This window comes from Chlorella variabilis (assembly GCF_000147415.1).
Source record: "Chlorella variabilis unplaced genomic scaffold CHLNCscaffold_21, whole genome shotgun sequence".
Taxonomy (NCBI): Eukaryota; Viridiplantae; Chlorophyta; class Trebouxiophyceae; order Chlorellales; family Chlorellaceae; genus Chlorella; species Chlorella variabilis.
The window spans coordinates 398647-425479 of record NW_005435067.1 but is presented as its reverse complement, the minus strand read 5'-3'; the positions used below and the strand labels follow the sequence as shown (position 1 = coordinate 425479).

The window sequence follows — 26833 nt, the reverse complement described above, 5'->3', positions numbered from 1 at the left end:
TGCACTGAAGGAGACTGTGCGGGGCGCGAGGCGGTGAGGCGGCGCTGGTGAGCCTGGTGCGGGTGTGTGCACAGCTTGTGGAGGTGGTGGCGTAGTGATGTGTTCACACGCGCCGGCCCGTCCCTCGCTTCCCCGCCCACCGTGGCCGCGGAGGAAGGCGACAGCCTCACCTCTGCCCCACCCCTCCCTTTCCCTCCACTTTGGGAGGTCCCCTTCCCTTCCTGCCCCCGCCTGCAGTGGTCCAGATCGAGGACAGCGAGTTCCTGGGGGCGGCCCCGGGCGGTACCAGGCGCGTGCGCATCAACAAGGCGGTACCGCCGGGCTGCGACGTGCGGCAGGTGGGCCTGTCTGTCTGTGGGGCGTGCCCTTATGGGTAGCGGTGGTGGTGGTGGTGGTGCAGTGTGTGTGGTTGTGGCATGGGTGGATGTGGTGAGCGGGTGGGGGAGGGGGCGGGAAGGAGAATGGCTTGCCCGGGGGCGTGGGTACACGAGCACCGCATCATTAGATCCAGCCGCCTGGGAGGCGCGGCCTCGGAAGGGCTGGCCAAGAGCTCGGCTGCCGCTGCCGCCGCGCAGGTGGGCAGCGACATGGCGGCGGGGGAGGTGGTGCTGTCGGCGGGGCACCACATCGGCGCGGCAGAGGTGGGCATCCTGGCAACCGTGGGCGCCACCAAGGTCACGTGAGTGCCCTGCTCTGCCTTTCCTTGCTTCGCCTGGCCTCTTCTTGCCTGGCCTCGCCCTTGCCTCGCCCTGCCTCGTTCTGCCTTGCCTTGCCGCCTCCAGCCCGCCGCCAGTTCTTGATGCCTGGGAGCCACGTGAGGCATCCCTCCGCTGGCACAGGCTGTGGCAGATGCCCCTGGAGCGCTTGCCCCTGCCCCTTGCTCTGGGCGTCTCTCAACCACCCCACCCGCCACCCACCACCCGCCACCCTCCCTCCCTGCAGCGTGCACCGCAAGCCTCATGTGGCGGTGCTGTCCACCGGGGACGAGGTGTGCGAACCCGCCGCGCCGGAGCTGCAGCCGGGGCAGATCAGGTGAGGGGGCGGCGAGGGGGCGGCGGCCCGGCTGGCCGGCGGCAGCTGCTGGCGGCTGCTGCTGGTCGTGCGTGCTGGTGGCTGCTGCTGTTGAGGCTGGTGATACTGCGCCAGGGGCTGGCACCCGACGCACGGCGTCCACCTAAGCAGTGCCTGGCTGGTTGCGCCTGAGCCTCCCTCCCTTCCAGCCCCACCTCCCATCGCCCGCACCTCGAGTCTCCCCTCCCTTCCAGCGCCGCCTCCCGCACGCCCCCCCTCCCACCCACCCCCTCTCTCTCCTCCCTCACCCGCAGGGACGCCAACCGCGCCATGCTGCTGGCGGCGGCGGCGGGCACGGGGGCGCGCGCCACAGACCTGGGCATCGCCCGCGACACCGCAGCCAATGTGGAGGCGGCACTGGATAGGGCGGTGGCTGAGGGCGCCGACATCCTCATCACCACGGGTGAGCCGTGCAGGCCGGGCCGGGCGGCTGCCAGGTGGCGTGGGGCTGGGCAGCTGCTACCTGTGGGTTTGCCGCCTGTGGGGCAGGGAGGCAAGGCTGGGGGCAGCGCGGCGGGGCTTGCGCGGTCCAGCCGTGGCGCGGTTAGGCGCCGCTTGCTTGCCCCGCCACCCTGCTGGCCTGGCTGCCGCGTGCTCTCCCCACCACGCTACACACTCCCACACCCATGCTCCCATACCCGCTCTCAACGCCCCCCAACCGCCCACCCCACTTCACACGCCAGGCGGTGTGTCCATGGGCGACAAGGACTTCATCAAGCCGCTGCTGGAGCGCAGGGGCACCGTCCACTTTGGCAAGGTGGGGTGTGGGTGGGGTGGGGTGGGTGGGGTGGGTGTGGGCTGGGAGCAGGAAGAGGGGCAGGTGGTGGGGTGCGTTGCGTTGCCAGGGTGGGGAGCAGCTGGCAGGGTGGAGCAGGTGGGGGGCGTGGGGGCGATGCAGTGCTTGTATGCTGGAGCGTGGATGCAGCACAGCCGCCACGCCTGCCATGCCTGCGCCTGCCGCCTTCCTGCCTGCCAGGCCTGCCCCCACCCGCCTGCCTGCTGCGCCACTCTCCTGCTCCTGCCCTCCGCTGCCTGCCTGCCTGCTTGCCTGACCGCAGGTCAAGATGAAGCCGGGCAAGCCGCTGACGTTTGCCAAGGTGCCGGTGCCGGAGCAGGGGCGCAGCCTGCTGGTGTTTGGGCTGCCGGGCAACCCAGTCAGCAGCCTGGTGACGTTCCACCTGGCCGTCGTGCCCTGCCTGCGCAAGATGGAGGGCTGGCAGGTGCGCCGCTGCCGAAGCTGCCCTCGCCTCGGGATCCTATTTTCTAGTTTTTGGGCCTTGCCTGAAAGCAGCTGCCTGCCTGATTGCCTCCCTTCCTGCCTGCACCTTCCCTCTCGCCCTGCCTCCCTGCCTGCCTGCTTCCCACCCACCCCCTTCCCGCCTGCGTGTGCTGCGCAGGAGCCTCGGCTGCGGCGCCTGCACGTGCGCACCGCCATGCCCATCAAAATGGACCCAGAGCGGCCGGAGTACCACCGTGCGGTGGCGCACTGGGCGCGCCCTGGTGAGCCGGCAGGGCGGTGCAGGCTGCGGGGAGGCTGAGGGGTGGCGATGCTGCGGGGTGGGGTGAAGGGAGGCAGCCACTCGGGGGAGGTGGAGACGCACGCTCCTGGTGTGCGGCAGCGGCTGGCCAGCTGAAGTGCGAGCCGAGCCGCGCCTGCCAGGGTGCCGCGTCCCTCGCCCATGCCCTTGCCCTGCCGCCGCCCTGTCCCACCGACCCGCCCTGTCCCACCGACCCGCTCTGCCTGCTGTGCAGCGGGCGCGGAGCCGGGCGTGTGCTGCGGCGAGCTGGTGGCGGCCAGCACGGGCGGCCAGATCAGCAGCCGCCTGCTGTCGCTGCGCTCCGCCAACGTGCTTCTGGAGATCCCGCAGGCGAGCCGGGTGGGGAGGGGGTGCTGCAGCGTTGTGCGCTGCTTCCTGACCGCCCTCTCTCCGCCGCCAGGTATCCGCTCGCGGCTGGCCGGCCGGCCCGCTGATGGCCCCCTGTCCGCATGCTGTTGTCACCCCCGTGTGTCATTCTTCTGCTTCTTGTGCCTGCTGCCTGGCTCCCTGCCTGCAGGCCAGCGGCGTGCTGCCGGCCGGTACCATGGTGTCTGCTCTGGTGCTGGGAGACCTCGGTGCCATGCCTGTGCCAGAGGTGCCCGCCCCGACGGTGCTGCCCTGAGGCTCGCGGCCGAGCGCCCGGCTGAGCGACGTGACGCGACGCGCCAGCGGCGGCGCCAGGCAGGAGGCGCGGAACGCTGGCAGCTGAGGAGCGACGCGCAGCGATCATTGCGGCTGGTGTCTGCTGTAGGGTACTTCTTTCCGACAATACCGGTTTGCACTTCAAACTACGTGCACTTCAAAGTATGTATTGTACACCTTGCAATGACACTAGAAGCTGTGGCTGGAGGCCCTCCTTGCCGCCGCCTGCTGCTTGTGCTCTACAGCCGTGCATGACCAGCGCTTGCGTAGTAGGTGCTTAAACTTGCATTGCTTGCTCAAGTGAGGCAGTGCAACAGGCATGTGGGGAGCCAGAGGTGATCTGTGTCGAGCGCTTGGCTGGTTTGCGGGGCGGGCGCGGCGGAATTGCGGCGGCGCCGGGATGAATTGTGTTTAGTAGAACCGATGGGGAGGATCAAAAAGGGGCGTGCCGCCCAGAAAACTGATGCTGGCAGGGAGTAAGAGGCTGCTGCATATGAATGAGGAGTGCCGCGGTAGTAAAACAGCTGGGCGGATGGTGATCAAATGGGGGCTGCCGGCATCTGCAGGTTTCGAGGTTACTAGTAGCAGGGGAGGGCTGGAGGAACGGCGATGAAATGGCAGCAAGGCGCGGCAGGCCGGCAAGCAGTAAAACGTACAGTGAGCTTGCGGTCGTCTGGGGCGCGGCCAGGGCAGGGGGATTCGGGGGGCGATTCATGTCGGGAGTGGCGCACGGCGCGCGTGGCGGGCAGGGCCGCTCACGCGGCCTGCCACTGGCTGGGCGCCGCCGCAGCCGGCTGCTCCATAAGTTCCACAGCCTTGGTTAGGGCCTCCAGGGTGCCCAGCTTGGAGGCAGGCAGGTTGCCGGAGGCGGGCGGGGAGCTGTGGGCGGCCGGCAGCGGGCTGGAGGGCGGCAGCGGGGAGCTGGGGGCAGGCTGAGGGGGGCTGGAGGCTGCCGGGGCGCGCGAGGCGGCCTCCAGAGGGCTGCTGCTGGGGGCCTGGCCCGCGGCCGCCGCGCCCGGCGGCGTCGGCGCCAGGCGCGCCAGGTCTGCGCCCGTGGCCAGGCTGATCTCGGTGCCGCCGCCGTCGCCGTAGTGGCAGGTGACGGCCAGGCCGGTGCCGGCCCTGACGGCGACCGCCGCAGCGCCGGCGGGCACCTCCAGCTCGCGGTCGGGGCCCTCCTCGAAGAAGCACAGTCCGTCCTGGCGCACCACCGCGAGCTTGAAGGCGTGCGTGCCGGCCGGCAGGCGCAGCTGCGCCGCCCACGTGTCGCCGGCCTGCCACGCCAGGCGCGGCGCGGCGGCGGCGTCCCACGCGCCCAGCTCCGTGCAGCTGCCCACCACCGCCAGCTGCTCGCCGAATATCAGCTGGCAGCTGGGGACCACCACCGCCACGCGGAGCAGCGGCGGCGGGCCGGAGGGGCCCGCGGCAGAGGGCTTGCGCGCGACGGGCGAGGTTGAGGGCAACGGGCGGTAGGAGGGGCGGTTGGTCACGGCAGGCGGGCGGGTGGCCTGCGAGCAACCCAGGCCACGGAGGGGACAGTGAGCGGGCCGGCAGCAGCCCAGGACGAGGCGGAACAATCGCCATCGAGGAGGGAGGAGCGCCAGGGGCGCGCGCTCAACTAGCGGCGGCCTGCGGCGGCGGCGGCGCAAGTGGCAAGGCCGCACCTGCCGCCGCTCGGTGTAGCCGGTGTAGGTGGCCTGGACCGTCAAGGACAGCCTCCGCGCGGGTGCTGCAGCGGCAGGAGAGGGCAATGCGCGTGGTTGGAGCACAGCCTGGCGGCCTCCCCAGCGGGAGCAGCACTGGAGGGTGTCCCTGCGCTCACCTGCATGGTACATTGCACCCTCGCGGCGAATGTGGGCGTTAGCGCTGCAGAGCTGCAGGCGAGCTGCGGCAGCCATGGCCATGGTGTGGGTGGGTGTTTTGTTGGCGCTTGCTCAGGAGCGGCCCCGCCTGGTTGGTTGCGGGAGCAGGGGGTGATCCTCAGGGGTCTGGGAGGCACTGCAGCTAGGCGGGAAGGGCCGATGCGGCTTCAATTGGCCTTGATCGCCTCCCTGAGCCCGCCCGCGTGGCACACCGTTTCACCCACGGCGGCGGCGCATGTTTGCTTCCCCTCACTAGCTGCAGCATGGCTTTCCAGGGGTGTTTCATCCACATGTTTTCACATTTGGTGTATGTAAATAAAATCGTAATAGGGTAGGACATGTGCACATAGCAGTTCCGCCATCCGCTACTGCCCCAGCCCCGCCGCCGCCTCCTGCTCCGCCGCTCCCCGCAGCGCCAGTGGGCGCGCGTGCCGCTGCTGCTGAAGCTGCTGCCACCGCGCCTCCTTGTTTACGTGCTCCTTGTACGCCCTGCCACAGGCCAGGGGCGACATGGTGCAAGCGCCTCTCAGTGCAAGCAAACACTCCAGCACGTCGGCGGCCCCCCCGTCACCAGCCTCCACAGCCACCTGGATTCATTTTGCCGCGCTTCCTTGGATGCAACCACAGCCATCACTTCCAGGAGCATTGCATCATCTCCGGCAGCACCCTGCCCTCCCCACCTGAACGATTCGATTGCCTGGGGCGCCGTGGCCTTGTCGCGTGGTGCTGCCGAGTTGCAGTTGCGCCGCGTGTTGGGCCGGTTCCAGTCGCCCCGGCTCTGGTGCAGGCGCCGCGTGTGCTCCCTCATCGCCTCCAGCAGCGCCACCTGGTCGGGGTCGGACTTGTCGCAGCGGGCCTCAAAGTCTGCCAGAGCCTCATCCATGTCCAGCGGCGGCGCCGGGGCCTGATCGAGCGCCGGCGCGGGTGCGGGGTCCTCTATGGTCTCATCCATGCTTTCGGCGGCTCGGTGCAGTGAACAGAACACTGACAGACCGCGGGGTCAACTCTCCTAGCTCGGAGCTTTCTAGTCCAGCTCGGCCGGGCTCTGCCAGAGCCCAAACCGGCCTGCAGCGTGCTCCACGATCCATCCTGAGTGTCGTGATCACAATACACGGTGTCCAGATCCCTCTGGCCGGCCACATTGGTCTGTGGATCGAGGGTTTACTTCACCAGGACTCGAGAGCGGCAGCATGCCGGCCCCCTGGTGCGGCAAGGTGGGGGCAGGGGCCATCGTGGCCGCCACGCTCAACCCCTGCATCTTCAACACCGCCGCCTCGCTGCTGCTGGCGTTGGCGGCGGCGGCGGCGGCGCTCCTGCATGGCAGCGCGGCGCGCCGCCTGTCGGCCGCCGCCGCGGGGCGCCCCTACCTGCTGCCACGCCCCGGCGCCGCGGTGGCGCACGCCCAGGTGGCGGCGGCGGGTGTGCTGCTTGCGCTGCACGGCTTTGCGCTGGTGTGGGCCACCAGCCAGGTGCCGCAGCCGCCGTATGTCGTGTTCAGTGAGGCGTTGCTTCTCACCGCCTGGTCGATGTTCATGGTAGGTCAGCTGATCGATTGCTGTGGGTGGTGGATGTGGATTGGTGGCTGTGGGTCGGGGCTGGCAGGGACTCTGCGGCACGTGCACATGCATGCAGGGCGCAGCACGGTGCTGGCTGGTGCTGGAGCGCTGCGCGCCCCAGGCATGCCAGCATGCACGCCCCGCGCGCGTCCTGCCCCACGCCTTCCCGCCTGCCCACCCGCAGGGCCTGCTGTACTACTGCCGCCGCCTGGGCGTGATGCCGCGCCTGAAGGCGCTGCTGTGGGGCGCCGCCGTTCTGTACACGTTTGGGCTGTACAGCGAGGTACGGGCTGTGGGCTGTGGAGGGGCTGTGTGGATTGGCTGGGAGGATGGGAAATCGCCTGCCTGCCTGCCTGCGTGGAGGTGTTGCCTTTGCGCTGCCTGCCTGCCCGCCGGCGTGCCTGCCTACGTGCCCGTGCCCATGGCGCCGACCGTGTGGTCGTGTGTCCTGCCGCCACCTGCCCTGCCTGCCCCGGCTGCTGCGGCGTGTGCAGGTGCAGTTCTATGTGCATGGCCTCGGCCTGGATCCTTCCGAGCGGCGCTTCCGCCTGACGGCCGCCCTTGTGATGGAGGCAGCGTTGCTGCTGCTGCTGGGTTCAGAGTACCGCAAGTAAGCTTCAGAGGGCTTGCAGCGGTACCACCTGCAGTGGTATCGATGCCTTCCAAGCGTCTTGCGCTTGCTGCTGCTGCTGGCCCCGGGCCCCTGCGTGGCTGCTGTTTCTTGCCTGCCGCGCCTCGCGCGCGCTTCCCCGTGCCGCTGCCCTGAGCTGCCCATCTGACCCTTGCTTGCCGCCGCGCCTGGCGCCGCTGTCCCGCCTGGTTTGCCTGGTGCAGGCCGGGCCCCAGCTCTGCTGAGGAGGATCTGGAGCGCGAGGCGCTGCTGGGGGGCGGGGAGGAGGAGGATGTGGAGCAGGGGAAGAAGAAGCGCAAGCACAGCTGGGTGTCGCTGGTGGGGATCGCCGCCAAATACATGTGGCCGACCGACAGCCTGGCGCTGCAGGTGGGTGGGGCGGGGTGCGGGGTGGTGTGCATTGGTGCTTGTCATGCATGCGGGTGGCTGGGATGGAAGCATGTATGTGTGTGGCGATGTGTATGGGAGGTCGAATCTTGTCTAGAGGCAGCTGGGTGGGGGCAGAGATGCTGTGCGCCTGTTGCTCCCCACAAGCCCAAGCCGTCCCGCTGCTCCCTCCTCCCCTCCCTCGCCTCCCCACGCTGCTGCAGATCCGCGCCTGGGTGTGCGTGCTGCTGATCGTGATGCTGCGCCTGCTCAATCTGGCGGTACCAATCCTGTACAAGAAGGTGCGGGTGGCGGTGCAGGTGGTGGTACCGCTTGCGGACCTGTTGCTAGCGAGCTTGGCAGCCCGTCTGAGAGATGGCACTGCCACCTGGCTCCGTGCACCACCACCTCCACCGCCCGTGTGCCGGCCCCCGCCTGTACTGCACTGTGCCGCCCACATGTACTGCCTGCCTGAACCGCAGGTGGTGGATGAGTTCTCGTACGCCTCTGCCCGCACCCACCCCACCCAGGGCGCCCCCACCACCTTCAAGTTTGGAGAGGTGCGCCGCCGCCACCAGCCGGCGATGCCACGCACACACTCCGGATGCCGCAGGGCCTCCCTGCCCTGGCCTTTGGGCATGCGCTGACAACCCACTCCCTCCTTTCCACCCCTCCTCCCTGCCCTCACCGGTTCCGGCGGCACTGTTGTGTCGCCTGCCCTCCTTCCCTCCTGTCCTCTCTCCCTCCCTCTGCTGCTACCCTGCACATCTTCCCGCCCGGTCGCCGGCCTGCTGCCTGCACTGACCGTCCACCTTGCTCCTCCCCTCCCTCCTTTCCTCCTCCCTCCCTCCTTTCCTCCCCGCAGGTCTTCCTGCCCTGGGTGCTGGCCTACATGGTCGCCTACTTCTTCCAGGGCGGCTCCGGCGGCGGCGCCGTGGGCCTCGTCTCCAACCTGCGCTCCTACCTGTGGATCCCCATCAGCCAGAACTCGTACAGGTGCGGCTGGGTGGGTGGAGGACCTGGGGGTGCTGGGGGTGCTGGGGGTGCTGGGGGCCGGGTCACACGGTGTGTGCATGTGTCAGGGGGCTCGTGGGAGGGGTGGCGAGGCATGGGTGTGGGGAGTCCTTTGGTGAACTCCCAGCCCGGCCCTTGGCTCCCTCCTGCCCTCCCCCACTGCTCCCCTCACCTCCCTTCACCACTGCTCCCCTCCCTCCCACCCTGTGTTTTCCTCCTTCCCTCCCGCCCTGTCTTTTCCTCCTTCCCTCCCACCGTTTGTTTCCCCCCCTTCCCTCCCACCCTTCCTTTTCCTCCTTTCCTCCTGTTCCAAGGCTTTCTTTTCCTCCTTCCCTCCCGCCCCCCCCCGCAGGCGCGCCACCCTGGACATCTTCTCCCACGTGCTGGGCATGGACCTCAACTTTCACCTGCACCGCAAGACCGGGGAGCTGCTGCGCGTGATGGACAGGGGTGGGTGGGCGGTGCGTGTGTGTGTGTGTGTGTTTCTCATGGCCAGCGGAGGGTTGGCGGGGCGCGTGTGTGTGTTTCTGATGGCCAGCGGCAGGTGTGGGGGCGCGTGTCAGTGGGAGAAGTGTGTGTTGGTGATGGCCGGGGACGGGTTGGTGGCGGGTGTCGGGCGGGCTGCGGCGCGGTTGGCGGGGAGCCCTGCTTCCGCTTTCGCTGGGGTCGTCACTGGCCCTCGCTCCCGAGGGGCCGACCCGCTCCCCACCTCCCGCAACCCCCTAGCCCTGCCTTCCCGCCCCTCTTTCCCTCACCTGGCTCCGCCCTGCTTTCCTGCCCCACCCGCGCAGGCACCAGCTCCATCCAGACCATGCTGTCAACCGTCGTGTTCCAGATCGGCCCCGCCATCTTCGACATCGCCGCCGCCTCCGTCTACATCGCCCTCAAGCTGCAGCCCTGGATCGCAGTCATCGTGTTTGTCACGCTGAGGTGCGCGGGCGGCGGCGCGGCGTGCACGGTGTTGGAGCGCCGGTCGTCGGCCGGCGCCGGCGGCAGCCTGGTTAGATGCGTTGCGGTGGCGGCGTGGTGTGTGGCCAGGGCGGGTGTGGGAGGCGGGGCGTGAGCCAGCCGGCTGGTTGGCCGGCGTCTTCGGCAGCCTGGAGAGCTCAGCGCTGCTAGCAGGGTGACCTGTCGCCGTCCTCCACCATTTGGTATCATTACACTGCTTGTTTTGAGTACAGCTCCACTCACGCCCTCCCGCCTGCCCCTGCAGCGGCTACATCCCCATGACCATCTACCTCACCGAGTGGCGAGGAAAGTACCGGCGGGAGCTCAACCGCCTGGACAACGCCAAGGCGCGCCGCGCTTTGCCCGCTGTGCCGCGCTGCTATGCTTTGCCTGCTGCGCTGTGCTGCGCTGCGCTGCGCTGCGTTTCTGCACTCTGCCTGGCTGTGATGTGATGTGATGTGTGCTGTGCGGTACGGTGCGGTGCCGCCACGCCTCGCGTGCCCTGCCACGAGAACGGGCGGGCGCCGTCGTGCAAGGCGATGCAGCCGCTCATGCATCGGCACCTGTGCCCGGGTGCCACGGCGAAGCGTGTTGTGATGTGCGAGGATGCTGCGTCCTGCTGCAGGGCGCCAAGGCCACGGACGCGCTGCTCAACTACGAAACCGTCAAGCTGTTCAACAATGAGGCGCTGGAGCGGCACAATTTTGCGGCGGTGAGGCCTACCGGGCTGCATTGCATGCGCAGGGCCCAGGCTGGCGTGACGGGCCGTGAGGGAGCGCTCGTTGGCGTGCATGGGTGTGCGTGTCTATGTGTGTGCCACGTGCAGAGCGTTGGGCCCAGGGCATTCCCCTGGTGCGGCCGAGAGCCTCAGGAGTGCACGCCTGTGCCCCTGCCCCGCAGGCCATCGACGCCTACCAAGTGGAGGATTACAAGCTGTCGTGAGTTGTACCGCCACCGTACTGCCACTGTACTGCTGTGTTAACCTCACTTGCCTGCCTGCTCCACCTGCTCCCGCTCCCACTTCCTCACCATCAGAGCCGCCTGCCTCCTCCCAGCTTCCGCCTGCCCGCCCGCCTCACCTGCCTGCCTGCCTGCCTGCCCCCCGGCCTGCCCGACCCGCCTGCCTCCCTCTGGCTTCTGCCTGCCCGCCCACCCCACCTGCTCCCCTGCCTGCCCGGCCCGCCTGCAGCGCCAGCATGAACGTGCTGAATGTGGCGCAGAGCGTGGTCATCTATACCGGCATGGCAGCAGGCCTGCTGGTGTGCACACAGGCGAGCTGACCCCCATGCACCGCACAGCGCAAGCCCTTTGGCACAGTTGGCAGCAGCCCGGGGCGCATGTGCCGCCGTGCGCGTGGCGCCCTTGTGCACAGCTGCTCAACGGGTGGTTGGGAACCCTTTGCTTACTGTGCCCTTCGCGCGAGGCCCGTGCACCCAGCTGTCCAACCGCCGGTGCTTTGCTACCGCCTGCAGGGCATCGCCAACGGCTCGCTGACCGTGGGCGACGCGGTGCTGTTCGTGACGCTGATGCAGCAGCTGTACGGCCCGCTCAACTTCTTTGGCACCTGTGAGCTGGCGGCTGTACTGCTCTCGTACCGCACCCACCGCCCTAAGGCGGCCCGCCGTGCTTGCTTTGTGGGGTGCTTCCTGTGCCCCGTGCTCACATGTACTGCCTGCCTGTACCGCATGTACCGCCCACCCGTACTGCAGACTACCGCATGATCCAGCAGGCCATGCTCGACATGGAGGTGGGCGGCCGCCTGGCTGTGTGTGTGCGCTTTGGCAGACCGCTGCTCCCCGCTCTTGTCGCTTCCTGCCCTCTGGTGGTCAATGCGAGTCGCCACCCTCACCTTCCCCCTCCCCCCCCCCCACACACACACTCACACATACGTGTACCGCGGTGTACTGCCTCACTTCCCCCCTCCCCTGCAGAACATGTTTGAGCTGCTGGGGCAGCACCCGGCGCTGGCAGACAAGCCGGGGGCCACGGCGCTGGTACCGCAGGGCCAGACCATCGGCTTCCACGACGTCTGCTTCCAGGTGTGCTGTGCGGGAGAGGGGTGCGGCAAGGGGAGGGAAGTGCTGCCCTGTGGGCAGTGGGTGCGAGGGGCAAGGGGTGTGGTGAGGAAGAGAGTGACTGTAAGCAGAAGATTAGCTGCAGGCCTGCACGGCTTGCGGAGCGCTGCGTGGATTGGGAGGAGGCCGGCGGGCCTGCCCCCACCGGCGCTCTGCTGCCCACTAGGCTGCCCGCCGAGCCACTGACACCCACCTGCTGCTGCCCTGCCCTCCTCCCGGGCGCCGCCGCCGCCTCCCCCCGCCTGGTCCCGCCTGCAGTACAGCGACGGCGCCCCGGTACTGCGCAACGTGTCCTTCACCGTCCCCGGCGGCAGCACCGTGGCCCTGGTGGGCGCCACCGGCAGCGGCAAGTCCACCATCCTGCGCCTGCTGTTCAGGTACGGCCTCAGGGCGTGCAGTGGGCAGCAGCAGCAGCGGCAGCAGCAGCAGGAGGGGCAAGACGGACAGCAGCAGCGGCAGGAGGGACAGCAGCGGCAGCAGCAGCAGCGGCAGCGCGTGCCGTGGCGTGCAGGCGAGGTTGGTGGGCCGGGGTTCCGCCTCCGCCGCGCGCTGGCGCACAGTCCCGCTCCCGGCGGCCGGCAGCCGGCGTGCCTTCACGCCTTGCTGCCCCTGCGCCCCTCGCCGCCTGAGCAGGTTCTACGACCCCCAGAGCGGTGCTGTGGTCATCGACAGCCAGAACATCGCTGATGTGACGCAGGATTCGCTGCGCTCCATCATTGGGGTGGTGCCGCAGGACACGGTGCGCCTGCCGTGGTTGTGGTGCTGTTGTGTGCTTGTGGTGTGTGGTGGTGGTGTGGTGTGGTATGTGGTGGTATGTGGTGGCGTGTGGCGGCTGTGGCGCCGCAGCCGGCCGAATGACGTCCCGCTCGCCAGGCTCGCCTGGCTCCCCGGGCGCCCGCCTTGCTCCGCGCTCTCTGCATGCCGCTCTTCCTGCTTGGCCATGGTCACGACTGCCCCCTTCTGTGCCCGCCTCCTGCCGCCACTGCTGCCCGACACAAAGCCTTAACCGCCTGCCTGCCTGCCTCCTGCCGCCACTGCAGGTACTGTTCAACGACACCATCCGGTACAACATCAAGTACGCCAAGCCGCACGCCACGGACGAGGAGGTGAGCGGGCACCCCTGGGCCGCCCATGCCCTTGGTGGTGGTGGGCCAGCCGGCCATAGGCCATGCAGGCCGGCCACCAGCGGGCTGGGGCGACCTGCATGGCCTGGTGCAGCGAGGCGCCCTGCGGCGCTGTTCCATAGTGCTGTCTGTGGCGCTGACGCCCGCCAGCGAGGGAGGAAGAGGCCTGCTGCCTACCTGTGCGCCCCCTGTCCACGCTGCCGTGTACTGCCTTGCTGCCACCCTTGTCGTCCCCCGCTCCGCGCAGGTGGTGGAGGCTGCGGAGGCGGCCTGCATCCATGACACCATAGTCAATCGCTTCCCGCTGAAGTACGACACGGTGGTGGGGGAGCGCGGCCTGCGCCTCAGGTGGGGCGACCGCCAGCGGGGGTTGTGGATGCTAGTGGTGGCGGCGGGGGGGTGGTCGCCAGCCACGCGGGCGCCTGCTCATGCTGGGTGGAGGCAGACCGGCTCGACGCACGACGCCCCTTTGGCCCACCTGCTCGCCAACACCACCAACCACGCAACAAGACACCCACCCACGCCGCTCGTGCCTCGTCCTCTCCCCACCCGCAGCGGCGGCGAGAAGCAGCGGGTGGCCTTTGCGCGGGCCATCCTCAAGAACCCGCCCATCCTCATACTGGACGAAGCCACCTCGGCCCTGGACTCCATTACCGAGAAGAGGATCCAGGTCTGCTGGTCTGGGTCTGTTTCAGCGGGTCTGCTTTAGCGGGCTGGTTGGGAGGCTGCCTCGCCGCCTGCCCGTCGCCCTGCTCCCTCCGCTGGCCTTGCCACCCACGCCCACGCCCTGGCCCGCTGCCCCCTCCCGCCCGCCCTGCACGCAGGCCTCGCTGGCGGAGCGGCGCAACGACCGCACCGTACTGATTGTGGCGCACAGGCTGAGCACCATCATGGACGCAGACCTGATCATCGTGCTCAAAGAGGGGCAGGTGCGTGGCCTGGGCATGGCTGCGCGGGCAGGGCATCTTGGCATGGGGATGGCGGGGGTACGTTCGTGCTTGGAGGCGCCACGACAGCGGTGGCAGTGGCGCCCGCAGGACCCAGAGGGCGGCCTTGCGCTGCGCTGCCGCTGCCGTCCTGCCCCCGGCCTGCTGCTCCGCGCCTGCCTCCACCCGCCGTCTGCTGCCTGCCGCCTGCCTGGCTTGCAGGTTGCGGAGCAGGGCAAGCATGCGGAGCTGGTTGAGCGGGGGGGGCTGTATGCGGAGCTGTGGCAGCGCCAGCAGGAGTCTGCCACCGGCGCCAGCTCAGCGGGGCCCTCCTCCCGCCCCGCCTCCCGCCCCGCCTCCATGCTGTCGCTGGCGCAGCTGGCGGGCACGGCGGGGGATGCCACGCCGCCCCTGCCGCCCGGCGCGCATGACTGAGCAGCCCGCGGCGCGCAGCGCTGCCGGCACTCACCATTGTTTGGGCACCGATTTTGCGGCTGCCTCTCCGTACGATCACAAATGGTATGTAGCCACCCGCTGCCCCACCTGTTTTGTCCCTTGTTGGTTTGCCGCACATCGCTGTCCATCCCGTCCCAGACTGTCACTCTTCCGCTTCTGAGCCACAGGATGTACAAGGACCGGCTGTGTTGTGCTGGGCGGCATGCATGCATGCATGGAACAGATGCACTGCCCCTGAGATGAGCCTGGCTGTGAGGTTGGCAGATACCCAAGCAAGCAGGGCAAGGGAGGGGAGTCGGCAAGGAAACAAGCAGGCGAGGGAGGAGGTCGTGGCTAGGTCGTGGCTTTGGGAGGAGGCTGTGGGCTGTCGGGGGTGCAAACGAACGATGTGGAGCGATGTAAGGTATCGCAGTTCATTGAAGGAAAGGAAGAGGCTCATAAAGGGTCGGGGCAGGGCATTCATGTGTGGGGGACGGGACAGAGCAAGGAACGAATCATGGGGCGTGGCTGGCAAGGAAGCAGTACAGATCAGATTCGAGGCACGTGGCGGCGATCCAAGGGGGGGCGAGAGACAGCTATGGTTGGGGGGCCTGCACAGCAGGCATTCCATTGACGGGAGTGAGAAAGGGAAGCCGCGATGAATACATCAGCCGGGGTGCAAGGCAGGGGGCTTGTGCTGGCTTGCCGGGTGTCGGGTCGGGCTTGCTACCCTTGGCCGCCTTGGCTGCTGGTGTCGGCGCTGGCGGCAGCGTTGGCAGTTGCAGTGGCAGCCTGCTGCCCGCTGCTGTTGCTGCCGCCCTGAAACGGCGGCTCCACCCCAGCCTGCCGGTAGCTTTGAGTCAGCGCGGTAACAACCTGCTGTGTGGTGGACTGCCCCCCAGGGTTGGTGGTGCCGCCTGGTGAGGTAGTGGTGCCGCTGCCGCCGCCAGTGCTGGTGCCGGCAGTGGCGGAAGCGCTTGCGATGCTGCAGCGGGTTAAAATAGGTGTTGGGAAACCGGCGACAGACCGCGGGGCTCGCGGCAGCGGACTGGTGCGCTCAGAAAAGCACACAGGGGGCTGGCGGCAGCGAGCAGATGCTCACCTGCTCACGATGGCTGCGCTGCTCATGCCCACCGCTGGGCTCGTGCCGACGGTGGCCCAGCTGCCTCCGCACCCGCAGGTCTGCACGATGCGGGGGCCATCTACGAACGCCGTGAGGCTGGGGTTGTCTTGCGCGCTGCACGGCAAGGAGCGGCGGGGGCAGGGCACGGGTGTGAGGTGCCAGACCTCGGCAGGGACGCTCTTCGCTGGCTGCTTCCGCAGGTTTGCAGCACAGGCCACACTGCATAGCTGATGCAGCACGGAAGGGAGTTCTGCGGGAGGGCTTGCTCACCAGAGGCAGGCCGTCCAGAGCTGCCACTTGGATTCGTTGATGGGCATGTTGGGGCAGCAGGTGGCGGGGGCGAAGCCGAGGCGGGTGCAGTACTGCACCACCGCTCGAAGCAGCGTGTCCTTCTCGCTCTGCGCCCCCTGCCCGCAGGTGGTCTCGGCTGCGTCAGTGGCGGGGCAGGTGCACGTCTGCTGCAGCAGCGCCCGCGCTGGGCTCTGCAGCTGGCGCCGGCCGCCAGCGGCCGCCGCGGCCGCCGCCGCCGCCGCTCCGCCTGTGCGCCCTGTGCGCGCTGCCTCGGCCCCTGCTCGGCAGCCTGCCAGCAGCAGGACTGCCAGAACGAGGACCGCGGGTGTTCCCCCTCCAGCAGGCCGCGGAGCAGGCCGTCCGACACCGTTGGGGGCCATTCTGTGACTGGCTGGCTGTGAACGGCTGCAGGGGCTGGTGGGCGCAACCTAGTCACCCGGCCCAGCTGCTGTTGGGGAACGCGTTGTGCCAACTTCGCTCCTCTGCGCTCGCAGGGGCTTGCAGGGAGCGGAAAACTGCCGCAGATCACGCAAGCAGCAACACAGGGTGGCCGACGCCTGCAGCAGCCGAGGGAAGCAGCCAGGGTGGAGGAAGAAAGTGTGCTGATGGAGCCACTGCTCTGCCCCCATGCAGGCGCTAAACTATGTGCTCTGGCGTTCACGCTGCACGAGGAGACGAGCTACAGTGAATTTGCAGCCGCCAGCAGCCGCACTCGCCCCGCGTCGTGGCTGACGAGGCTCGGGTTTAAGCGCTCGTCTGCTCCCAGCAGCGTGAGCAGAGCAGGCAGGCCGAATCCCAGGCGCCCAGCATGCTGGCAGCCGGCCCAGCCTGAGCACCAGGAGACCGTGGGAGCACTTCGCAGCAGCAGTCGGACCAGCCCCTGGCATCCAGCACTCAGCGTGCCCGCGCTGCACTCTGGCAGCAAGCAGAGGCGGTGACGCGAGGCCATGCGGCACCCAGCTGCCTCCGAGGCGGCCGCTTGTTCGGCGGCGCTCACGCTCGCCTTGCCGCTGCTGCTGTTCCTGCTGCTGTGTGCAAGCCAGCTGGCCGCTGCACAGCAGCAGCAGGCGCAGCAGGTGCAGCCGCAGCAGGACGTCGCAGCGCAGTGCCCCTTGGCGGTGCGCTACGAAGTGAGCCTGGGGCAGGGGCAGAGCGCCACGCCTCAGGTGCCCATCTTTTTGGCTTCGCTGGGGCTGCAAAACAACGCAAACGTGAGTGCTTGTGGTTGTGGTTCCCTGTTCTGGGCCTGCCTGCCACAGCAGTGGTGTCTGCGGGCTGCGGGTGCCTGCCCGCCTCCTTGCCAGGCTGGCGGCGTGGTGGGTGCCGACCATGTGCCGCCGTAGTGGCAACCCATGCCCTGCTCGACTCTCCTTCTCCCTGTCGCACCTGCCTGCCTGCCCTGCAGTACTCGATTGAGGACTGGCGCCTGGGCTGGAGCTTCCCCTTCGGCTCGGTCATCAAGGCGCAGCAGGCGAGAGAGAGCGGACGGCGGGTCTGACTGTAACTAGAGGGCTTGCGCAAGCCAGGCCTGCAAGGCCCGCGCTTGGGGTGCCGCCTCCCGAGTGACATGTTGCGTTCTTTTCCTCGGCCCTGCTAAGTGGCCCTTGTCCAGCTGCTGCTGCACTGCAATGCTGTCGCTCGGCCCGCCCTGCCGCTGAACAGCTAGCACCAGCAACACCCGACCTTCCTTCCTTCCATCAACACACACCCTCCTGCGCTCTGCTGCAGGACATCTTCGATCCCTCCATCGCCCTGCTCACCCCCGACTCGGTGCATGCCGTGCTGGAAAGCGAGCCGGGGGCCAACCGCACCGTCATCCCGCCCCACAGCGAGCTGCTCTTCAACTTCCTGGGCACCAAGGGCTCAGGTGTGCTGGGGCACAGGGGGCGCGGGCGTGGGATGGAAGAGCCAGCCTGGCCGCGAAAGTGCTGCTTTGTTTTTTGCTTTTTGTGCTTGCACCTGCTTATCCGCAGAGGAACTTGCGACACCGGTGCTGGCTGTTGGCGGCTGCCCCGCGGCATGGCGTAACTCACACCTGCGTGCCCTCCCTGCTGAGTGTCTTGCCTTGCCTGACCCGCGCACAGGCCAGCTCAGCCCCAGCAACCCTTACAACGTCGGCGCCCTGGAAAACGTGGCGTTCAACAACCTGCGGTGCACCTGGGTGCCCGCGCCGGCCGTCACGCCGTCGCCCGCGCCCAAGCCCAAGCCGGTCGAAGGGCCCGCGCCCGGCGGCAACGTCACGGCTGCGCCTGCCAAGGACCTGCAGGTGTGGCTCTCTTGCGCTGGAGCAGCCTGGCCGTGGCAGCTATGCTGCATGCACGAGAATGCACCCGAATGGCTGCCTCGAGGAGCCTTGCGGATCGAGCTTAAGCTCCTGTCTAACCTGCCCTGCCGGTGTGCGCCTGCGTCCCTGCCCTTTTTGGCAGGTGGAGTACACTCCCATCGAGTATGTGGGGCAGGAGATCGTGGGCACATTCACTCAGTTCCTGGTCAGGTGCGCTCAATTCAAAGGGCAGGAGGACAGCCTCGGCCCTGAGGCAAGCAGGCAGGCAGGGTGCTGGGCTGGGCCAGGCCTTTCCATCCACGGCGTGCGCCGTGGCGCCCCCGGCTCACCTGCTGAGCGCCCGCTGCCGCTGCCGCTGCCGCGCTCCACCACCCGGCCTGCCGCCCCCGCAGGCTGCGCAACCTGCGCAACACCACGGCCATCAACATGTCGGGGCTGGGCCTGCAGTACTGGTTCGAGGGCCCGCTGGACGGCGCCCCGCTGTTTGCTGACTTCAGCCCGCAGCAGTTCTTCACGGTGCAGTGCGAGTGGGCCACCACGGGTGAGGCTTAGGCTCCTCCTCCCCCGGCGCAGGCCCCTCCGGTGGCACCGGTGCCACATGCTGTGGCGGGCGTTCCCATGCCAAGCCCCCACAGCCGCGTCGTCCCGCCTGCAACCTTGTCTCCAACCGCTGCCCCCCTGGCGCCTGCCCTGCCTGCAGGCTGCGACAGCCTCAGCATCGAGGTGCAGCCCGGGATGGACACCGTGCCGGGCGCCGCCTTCCTGCTGAACATCACCCTCAACTCAAAGGCCGGCATGCTGCTGCCCAACAGCGAGAACTCCGTGCCCTCGTTCTTCCTGGGCAAGTGAGTACCGTTAATGCCAGGCTGGCGCAGAGAGCTGAGTGGCAGCCGGGGCTGGGCATGCCTGGTGGCTCTTTGCCTGTGGGTTATGAGCCAGCCGCGCCGCGCAGCAGGAGGGTCCCTGCCCTGCACCCCCTCAGCCCAGCCCAGCATCTGAACCTGCTGCCCCCGTCACCTCCCACCGCCCCGTGCCTGCCTGCAGGGGCATCGTGGTGATGGACCTGCTGGTCACGCTGACCACCAAGCAGGGCCAGGCGATGCTGAACGCCACGCAGGCAGGCGCAGGGCGCGGATGGCTGGCGGCGGTTGCATGCCTGCCCAGCCGCTTGCGCACCTGCTGTCGCCAGCATGCCTTGCCATGTGGCTGCTCCCCTCCAAGCACAGCTCCCCTCCAAGCACAGCGATATACCGCAACCACCACGTTCTACTCACACACACACGTCCTTGCCCTCCTGCTTCCCACCTGTCCCACAGGACTACTCCTTCCTAGATACCCCGCAGCTGCCTGTGGAGTCGGCCAATGCCACCATCATCCCCCGCCTCGCCCTCCCCAACTCCCACATCCCCGCCTACCTAAACGGCACCCTGCTGTGGGGCGCCCCGCCATCCCCGCTGGCTGCCGCGCCACAGGCCGAGGTGGCGGAAGCGGCGGCAGCGGCAGTGGACGGCGCCGCAGCGGCAATGGCGGCAACAGAGGACTTGGGGCTGCCGGCGGGGGTGACCTGCGAGCAGACCAAGGACGGGCAGGGCCAGACGTGTGGGTGAGTCAGGGATATGGTGGGTGGCCGGGGTGCCCCCTGCTGCTGGCTCAAGAGGGAGGCTGCAAGCAAAGCATGACTGCTCGACGGCTGCGTCAGCGGGAAGCGGGAGGAGCAGCGCGGCAGCTCCTCCTTCTGACAAACGACTTCCTGCGCGACCTGCCCCTTTCTTGCAGGCTGGTGGTGGTGTACTGCTGCGAGGGCGAGGAGGAGCTCTCTCCCTTTATCCCCGAGGAATGGCCGCCGGCCCTTGCGTCTGCACCAACGGGCGAGCCGGCCGCCGAGCCCCTGGCACTGCCTCCGCCTGGCTCCCGCACTCCACCGCCTCCCAGCCCCAGCAGCCCCGCGCCGGCGCCAGGTGAGGCGGGGCCTGCCACGGTTACCACCATCTTCCTGAAAACAAAAAATGGAGCTGGCCCGATGGGTTTGTCCTGGGCAGGCTCCTGAGCAGGCTGCTGGACCCGATGCCAGCTGCTGTGGCAGTGTGGCTGCCTGCAGGAGGGCCCCCCTCCACCTCACCTTCCACCACAGCCGTGGACGGCGCCACCAGCCCCAGCAGCAGTCCCAGCAAGAAGAGCAGCAGCGCCGGCATGGTGGCCGGCATCGCGGCGGGGGTGGCGGTGGCGGCGCTGGCGGCGGGCGCCGCTTTCTTCCTGGTGCGCCGCCGCCGGCGGCGGCGGCTGCAGCAGGCCGGCTCGGCCAAGCTGCTGCTGGCCGGGCCGCAGCAGGGGGAGCGGGGCTCCGAGGACGGCAAGTCCAGCACGCCCCGCAGCCCCAAGGGGCCACGCCCGCCGCTGTTCCCGCCGGGCGGCGTGCCGCTGGGCAGCGCCTACAAGGCGCCAGCTGGCAGGCAGGGGGTACACCTGGCGGAGGTGCTGGTCAATGGCTCAGGTAGGCGCGCCTCTGCCTGGACGCAAGAGCGGCTGCTTGCATGGTGTGGCACGTGCGCAGGCTGGGCCGCATCCCTCCTGCTGCCGTGCTGTCGGCTGGAGGGCTGCCAGACGTGCCCAGCGCTGGCCCCTACCCCGCTGCGCCCGCAGAGCGCGGCGGTTCCCAGCAGAGCAGCCCCAGCAAGGCGGGCTCGCTGGCGCCGCTGCTGCGCCAGGCCGGGTCTGGCGGCGCCAACGGCGGCCACCACACCAGCAACCTGTTCAAGTTCCCCAGCGGGGTCAGCGCCGTCAGCAGCCACGACAACCCCATATTTGACACGCTCAGCGACGGCGGCTACCCTCCAGGAGCTGCTGCTGGGGGCAGCGCCTCCACCCAGCAGTCGGTGCTGCCGCAGCGCATCGGCAGCTGGGAGCTGCAGTCGCAGGTGGTGACGCAGCAGGCGTTTGCGCAGGCGCAGGCGGCGGGCCTGGCGGCGGCGGCGGCCGCCGCCGCGGCACAGCAGCGGCGGGACGAGGACGACGGCTGGCGGCCAGACGTCCTGGCGCTGATGCATCGCAAGGGGGCCACAGGTGTGGGCTGTGCGGATGTGCTGCTGCACCCCCTGCGCAGGTGCTCATGGTGCACGCAGGTTCATCAAAGCGGTGTGGCAGAGGAGGGAACCCTCGCCTTCACCCTGGCCTGGGATCCCATCTGCGCTGCAGCGCCGGTGCTTCTGGCCGGGCGGCGGGAGCACACGCGGCGGCGGCCCCGCGAGCCCCGCCAGCGCAGCAGCAGCGGCGGCGGCGGCAGCGGCGGCGGCAGCAGCGCGTCGAGCAGCGGCGACGAGAGCGAGGAGAGCGGCGGCGGCGCCCCCGACCTGCCGTCTGACTGGCAGGCGCGGCGCAGCAAGTCGTGGGATGGGCACCTGCAGGACACCAACTCGATGGGGGACTCGCTGCCGCTGGTGGGTTGCTTCCTGGCGTGGCTGGCAGGCCAGGGGGCCTGCCCTCGGGCAGGGCCAGGGCAATGCCGGGGTGCGGCGGGTTGTGCCGGGTGGGTGGCAGAGCGGGTGCTTGGAGCCTGTCCGCCTGCGCCCCAGCTGCCGTCCAGCTACCGATGGTGCCTCCTCGCCTCCCTCCCCCTCCCCTCCCTCCCTGCCTTGGCCAACCGCAGTTCCTGCGCCGCCACCACCGCCGCGGCGGCGCCGGCGACCAGCTGCCGCACGCAATACCGCCCATGGGGGAGCTGGCCCCGCCGGTACTGCCCAGTACCGAGCCAGCCCCGGGCGTGGACCTCAACGTAGACTACGCCACAGAAGTGGCGCCCTTCCTGGGGCGCTGCCTGGTGAGCGGTCTGGGTGGAAAGAGCGGCCTCAGAGCTCTAAGGCTCCCGGGGTGGCTTCATGCGGGCTGCTTGCAGGGCTGCTGGCGCTCCATGGCGTGCCGCTGCGGCTGCCTGCTTGGCAGCGCCGGTTGGCTGAGCTAATTCTTTGCTGATCCTCTCCTGCTTCCTGCTGCAAAACACCTGCCTGCCTGTCCGCCCTCCTGTACCGCCCGTCCCACCCTCCTGTACTGCCTGCCCCGCCTGCAGGGCACCGGCGGCTTCGGCTCGGTCTACGAGGCGACGTGGCGCGGGCGGCGCGTGGCTGTCAAGAAGCTGCCGCTGTTTGGGCCGGACCAGCCCTGCAGCGAGGGCATGTATGCAGCCATGCTGCGGGAGATCGAGCTGGCCTCCAAGTTTTCTTCCGACAGGTGGGAGGCCCAGGGGTGGGGCGGGGCCAGCCCGCCCTGCCTTCAGCTGCGTGCCGGGCAGGCTGCGGCGGGCAGGCTGCTGCGGCGGCAGGCTGTGGCATGTCGATATCGCCTCCTCTTGTTCCCCTGAAACACTTCCTTTGCCGCTCCCCGGCTTCCTCCTCTACCCCTTCCTCTGACCACCGCCTGCCTCCTCCTCCTCCTGCCTGCCTCCCCCGCCGCCTCCCCTCTCTTCTCGCCAGGCTGGTCCAGGTGTATGGCGCCTGTACCGCCGACCGCGAGCATGTGTGCCTGATCATGGAACTCATGGAGGGCGGCTCCCTGCACCAGCGCATCTACGACCGCTGCAAGCGGCGCATGGGATACCTCGAGATACTGCAGGTGTGGGCCGGGCTGTACCACCGCGGGCGGCCGCGCGTCAAGGGAAGCGCACGGGCAGCAAGAGGGGGCATGAGAGGCGATTGGCAGAGAAGGGAGGCGCAGACGGGGTGAAGCCTCCCGGCATGGCTCCCTGCAACCCCTCAGCTCCTCTCCACTCCCTCTGCCCCTTGCTCGCCCCGCTGCCCCACCCTCCCTCCCCTGCTTGCCCCCCACTTTCCCCGCCCCACCCTCCTCCCCTGCTTGCCCCTCTCTCTCTCTCTCACACACACACACACACAACCCTCCCTCCCTCCCTCCCTCCCCTCTACAGCTGGCCCATGACATGGCCGCGGGCCTGGCCTACCTGCACCCCTCTGTGGTGCACCGCGACCTCAAGCCGCAGAACGTGCTGCTGGATGGGGAGGGGCGCGCCAAGCTGGCGGACTTTGGCATCAGCCGGGTGAGCCTATGTGTGTGGGGGTGGGGTGGGGTGGGCACACTGAGAGCCAGCAGCTGGGCTGGCAAAGAGCCAGCACCTGGGCAGTCAGGGAGGCAGGCATGGAGGCAGGCTGGTAGGATGGCAGGCAGGGAGGCAGGCCGTCAGGCTGTGCTGGCGCGGGCCACAGCCCTCCTGCCGCTGCAGGCTGCCGCCGCTCTCCTGCGCCTGCGCCGCCGCCAACTCCCTCAGCCCGCCTGCCCCGCTTCTGGCTGCCCGCAGGTCAAGGACCCCACCAAGAGCTACCTCAGCCAAGTCACCAACGACAACGGAACGGTGAGGCAGGCGGGCAGGCTTTGTAGGCGCCGAGGCGGAGGGAGAAGGGGCTGCGGCAGCGGCCGGAAGCAGCCCAGCAGTGCTGTGCTGCGCTGTGCTGTGCTGGGCTGGGCCCACGCCTCGACCTTCAGCTGCATGCGTGCTCGCACTGTTGACTCTGGGGGAGGCTATCGCTCTACCCTATGGGGTCGAATTCGATCACCCTGTCGCCTGCTGCTTGCCCCCGCGCCCTGCCCCCCGCCTGCAGCCGATGTACATGGCCCCCGAGCAGTTCAACGGCAGCCGGGTGGACGAGAAGGTGGGCGGGCACCTCCGCGCACGCCAGCCAGGCGGCTGCCACACCTGGCTGCTCTGCCCCGCAGCGGCACGCCCCCAAGCGGGCTGCATCTCGCGCCGCGAGCACTAGCTGCCCTGCCCTCGCCGCCGCCACCGCCGTGGTCCCACCCGCTCGCCTGCCTTGCCACCCGCACTCTCCTCCCTCACACTGCCCCCCCTTAAACAGCTTTCCACTCCCACGCTTTCCACTCCCGCGCTTTCCTCCCGCGCTTTCCTCCCACAGGTGGACGTCTACGCCCTCGGCGTCATCCTCAACGAGTGCTACACCCGGCGCCAGCCCTGGCGCGACTCCCAACACTTCTTCCAAATCATACTCAAGGTGCGGCGCCGGGGCGGGCACGCGCCAGGGTGACTGCAGGCTTCAGGGGCAGGGCAGGGGCAGGCGGGGGGCGGCACAAGTGTAACTTGCTAAGCTTGGGTCTGGCCCGGCTGCCTCAGTCTAGTGCCTTTTGCGCGCCTGCCATAGCCGTTTCTGGCTGCAGCTGCCCTTCCATCGCGCCCCTCCACACCTGCCGCCGCCACCACCACCACCACAACATGCACGCCTGCCCACCCGCCGCTGCCGCTGCCGCTGCCAAGCAGGTGGCCATCAACGGGGAGCGGCCGTGGGTGGACCCCGACTGCCCCGAGCCGCTGCGCCGCCTCATCACCAAGTGCTGGCACCAGGACCCACACATGCGACCCTCCTGCGCCGAAATCATGCGCCTGGCCGCCTTCATGATACAGGCAAGGCGCCGGCACTGGGGATTCGGCGGCTGCATGCGCGCGTGCGTGGGGAGGCCGTGGAGATATCGGCAGGCTGGCGTGGAGGGAAGGGATGGCAGGGAGGCGGCGGCGGCCCGAGCAGCTGGCGCGGACTGCCGGCCGGCGCCGGTGCTGCTCCTGCTCTGCTCGTGCTGCTGCTGCTTCAGCCGGCAGTGCAACAGGGCGCTCACCGTAGGCCTGCCCGCCTGCAGGAGGAGGTGCATCGCTGGACCAGCCTGCAGAGCGCCGGCAGCGGCGGCGGCCACCTGCGGCTGCCGTCCGGCGCGCGCGGGCCCGGCGGCGGCTCGGCGCTTGCGTCACGCGCGCCCAGCCAGCTGCCGCCGCACGCGCAGCAGCATCTGGCGACGCCGCAGCCGCCGCAGTCGCAGCAGCAGACGCAGCAGGGGCCTCTGACGCCGCCCCAATAGCCCGCGCCTGCGGCTGCACAGCCGCCGTGCACAGCGCGGCCCGCTGCTTTCACTGCCGCTTTAGCTTTTAGCTAGTCGCTGTGGAGGCGGGCGCTGGGCGGGGTGGCGACAGTGCCCACCCATGCAGCAGCGCAGCACATTGCCCCTCCCGGTGCCCCTGCATGCGTGCACTGCTCTTTCATTCCAAACCGACGCCTACCTGTTCCACCCTGTTCGCACTTTCCTTCTTCTCCTTTCAGCTGCCCTCATCTGCGGGACTTATTGCGGTTTGACCTTCATGACGCAGCGGTGTACGGAACTTGTAACCAACTGCCAGTGGCACAGGAAGGGCAGGGGCTGGGCGCCACAGGCGGCGGCGCCGCTCTGCACGCTGCGCCACCCAGCGCAGCAGGCAGCATGGACTTGCTGCCGCCACCGTGATTTGTCTCCTGTCCTGCTGCCCTGAGCGCCGCTGTCTTGCCAGCTGCCTGCCAGTTATACACTCATGGGCTTGGCCCGCCAAGCAGCGCTCCGCTTCCCGCCTTGCTTTCGTTCCTCCATGCATTCGTGTTTCAAATTGCAACGTGCGGTGCATGCGGGAAATGCAAATGCCAGGTGTGATCTCAGGGTCGCCGGCGGTCCTCTCTCCTGGCCAGCCAGCTCCGAGCTGCCTGCGGGCGTGGGCAGGCTCTGGCCCCCTCCTCGACCCTGTGAGCCGTGCGCTGTGCGCGGCGGGCGCCCGGGCCGGGGCAGCGGCCGGCCGCCGTCACACCAGCTGCCGCCCCTTCAGCCAGCCGTCTGCGGTGGTGCGGTCGTAGGCTGCGCCATCTGCGGGGGGGAGGGGCAAAACATGGCGGGATGGGAACATGAAACTGCAAACGTGCCAGCTGCGCAGGCTGCACTCGTGGACAGCAGCAGCGGCAGCAGGCGGCGCAGCGCCAGCAGGGCGAGGGTCGCAGGGCAGGAGGCGGCACACACGCGGGCGGCAGGGCGGCGGGCCGCGCCTCACCGCTGTCGAGGCTGCTGTGCGCGCTGTGCGGCCCCCAGGCGGCGGCCGCCGCGAACGACAGCTGTTGCTGCTGCTGCTGCTGCGACAGCGGCCCCGGCGCGGGGCCAAACAGGCCCGGCTCGCCGCCGCCGCTGGGCTGGCGGGGGTGCGCAGTGCCGTTGAGCAGCGGCGGCCCGCCCTCCTGCCCAGGCACCTTAGGGCCCTGCGGCTTCAGGGGAGAGCCTCCCGGCAGCAGCTGGCCCAACACGTCCTGCAGGCGGGGAGGAGGCAGCAGGGTGGGGAGGCAGGCAGAGGTGGAGAGGGCGGCGCAAGGCGTGGCAGGGGCGCCGGTGGCCACAGGCGGGACGGCAGCAGACGGCGCAGGGAGCAGGGAGGGGTGGCGGCTCCGCGCCTCTGCACTACTCTCCCCAGCGAGAAAGAGAAAAAAAGTTGCATCCGTGCCACGTCAGCGCCGCCTCAGCCCCTGCCACCTCAGCGCCAGCTCAGCCTCCTCACCGAAAAGTCCGAGCCCTGGCTGTCGCGCAGCCCCGGCACGCCGCCGCCGCCGCCTCCTCCTCCTCCGCTGCCGCCGCCAAAGTCCGCATCTCCCAGCACAAAGCCGGCCACCGCCAGCGGCAGCGCGTGGGCTGCCGCGGGGGAGTCGTCAAACAGAGCCGCCTCCGCCACGGCAAAGGGCAGCAGGCCCAGCCCGTCCTCCTCGCCGGCGGCGGCGGCGCCGCCGCCGGGCGTGGCCGGCGCGCGCGCCTTGCTCAGGATCGCTGCCTCCAGGGCTGATGGGTTGAGGGAGGCCAGCAGGTGTGCTTGCTGCTGGTGCTGGTGCTGGTGCTGGTGCAGGTACAGGGGCGGCAGGTGGGCCTGCTGGGACTGCGCCGCCGCCGCCGCGGCGCCGCCCGCCTGCTGCGCCTGCTGCTGCGCCGCCGCCTGCGGGTGCAGCAGCCCCAGCCCGCCGAAGCCGTAGCCTCCCGGCGGCAGCGCGGGGGGCGGCAGCGGCGGCACGGGCAGGTGCGCGGAGGGGTGGGTGGGCGAGGCGACGCCCGAGGCGGCGCCAGAGGGCGGCGCCGAGGCGGCCGCCGCGGCCGCGGCCGCCGCCGCCGCCGC

General features: G+C 69.4%; 5 protein-coding genes across 5 annotated transcripts in view; 3 read left to right on the top strand and 2 right to left on the bottom strand.

Moving 5' to 3' along the window:
• Positions 1-4226, top strand: part of CHLNCDRAFT_58800 (hypothetical protein) — a 5093-nt gene extending 867 nt beyond the window's left edge. Inside the window, exons 4-12 of the mRNA XM_005844707.1 lie at positions 246-338; positions 576-679; positions 943-1032; positions 1326-1474; positions 1755-1828; positions 2130-2291; positions 2469-2571; positions 2824-2948; positions 3127-4226. Of these exons, the coding sequence (XP_005844769.1) occupies positions 246-338; positions 576-679; positions 943-1032; positions 1326-1474; positions 1755-1828; positions 2130-2291; positions 2469-2571; positions 2824-2948; positions 3127-3231 (1005 nt within the window). The 3' untranslated portion in view covers positions 3232-4226. The remainder of the gene's footprint in view (positions 1-245; positions 339-575; positions 680-942; positions 1033-1325; positions 1475-1754; positions 1829-2129; positions 2292-2468; positions 2572-2823; positions 2949-3126) is intronic.
• On the bottom strand, positions 3514-5155 carry CHLNCDRAFT_58799 (hypothetical protein; the record flags this gene model as incomplete). The annotated part of the gene is made up of 3 exons (XM_005844630.1): positions 3514-4759; positions 4916-4980; positions 5074-5155. 3 exons carry the CDS (start codon positions 5153-5155, stop codon positions 4007-4009), a joined length of 900 nt encoding a protein of 299 aa, XP_005844692.1. The 3' UTR covers positions 3514-4006.
• A 1056-nt stretch (positions 5156-6211) lies between these two features.
• On the top strand, positions 6212-14366 carry CHLNCDRAFT_58798 (hypothetical protein). The gene is made up of 23 exons (XM_005844706.1): positions 6212-6648; positions 6854-6952; positions 7164-7279; positions 7504-7669; positions 7891-7968; positions 8149-8226; positions 8532-8662; positions 9033-9130; positions 9472-9610; positions 9894-9996; positions 10254-10340; positions 10529-10566; positions 10818-10887; positions 11101-11194; positions 11338-11375; positions 11560-11667; positions 11962-12080; positions 12337-12442; positions 12744-12809; positions 13075-13175; positions 13383-13497; positions 13652-13756; positions 13976-14366. The coding sequence occupies exons 1-23, from the start codon at positions 6304-6306 to the stop codon at positions 14186-14188; spliced, it is 2613 nt and encodes an 870-aa protein (XP_005844768.1). The 5' UTR covers positions 6212-6303; the 3' UTR covers positions 14189-14366.
• A 2183-nt stretch (positions 14367-16549) lies between these two features.
• Positions 16550-24747, top strand: CHLNCDRAFT_138610 (hypothetical protein; the record flags this gene model as incomplete). Its single annotated transcript, XM_005844705.1, has 22 exons — positions 16550-16813; positions 17008-17094; positions 17331-17469; positions 17687-17868; positions 18029-18096; positions 18279-18427; positions 18587-18731; positions 18931-19033; positions 19203-19489; positions 19663-19844; positions 20018-20377; positions 20527-20946; positions 21079-21320; positions 21530-21700; positions 21947-22107; positions 22350-22488; positions 22799-22927; positions 23186-23239; positions 23487-23537; positions 23799-23894; positions 24158-24346; positions 24532-24747. 22 exons carry the CDS (start codon positions 16550-16552, stop codon positions 24745-24747), a joined length of 3834 nt encoding a protein of 1277 aa, XP_005844767.1.
• Positions 24748-25492: 745 nt separating this feature from the next.
• CHLNCDRAFT_58797 (expressed protein) overlaps positions 25493-26833 on the bottom strand; it is a gene marked incomplete at both ends in the record, with an annotated part of 8824 nt that continues 7483 nt past the window's right edge. Inside the window, 3 exons of the mRNA XM_005844629.1 lie at positions 25493-25554; positions 25736-25985; positions 26231-26656. Of these exons, the coding sequence (XP_005844691.1) occupies positions 25493-25554; positions 25736-25985; positions 26231-26656 (738 nt within the window). The remainder of the gene's footprint in view (positions 25555-25735; positions 25986-26230; positions 26657-26833) is intronic.

Bases quoted from the DNA above. Each gene is read 5' to 3' on its own strand.
- CHLNCDRAFT_58798 (XM_005844706.1), top strand. From the start codon at position 6,304: ATGCCGGCCCCCTGGTGCGGCAAGGTGGGGGCAGGGGCCATCGTGGCC. The intron at 10,567-10,817 runs GTGAGTTGTACC...GCCCGCCTGCAG, and splicing joins GTGGAGGATTACAAGCTGTC to CGCCAGCATGAACGTGCTGA. The intron at 13,176-13,382 runs GTGGGGCGACCG...CCCCACCCGCAG, and splicing joins GAGCGCGGCCTGCGCCTCAG to CGGCGGCGAGAAGCAGCGGG.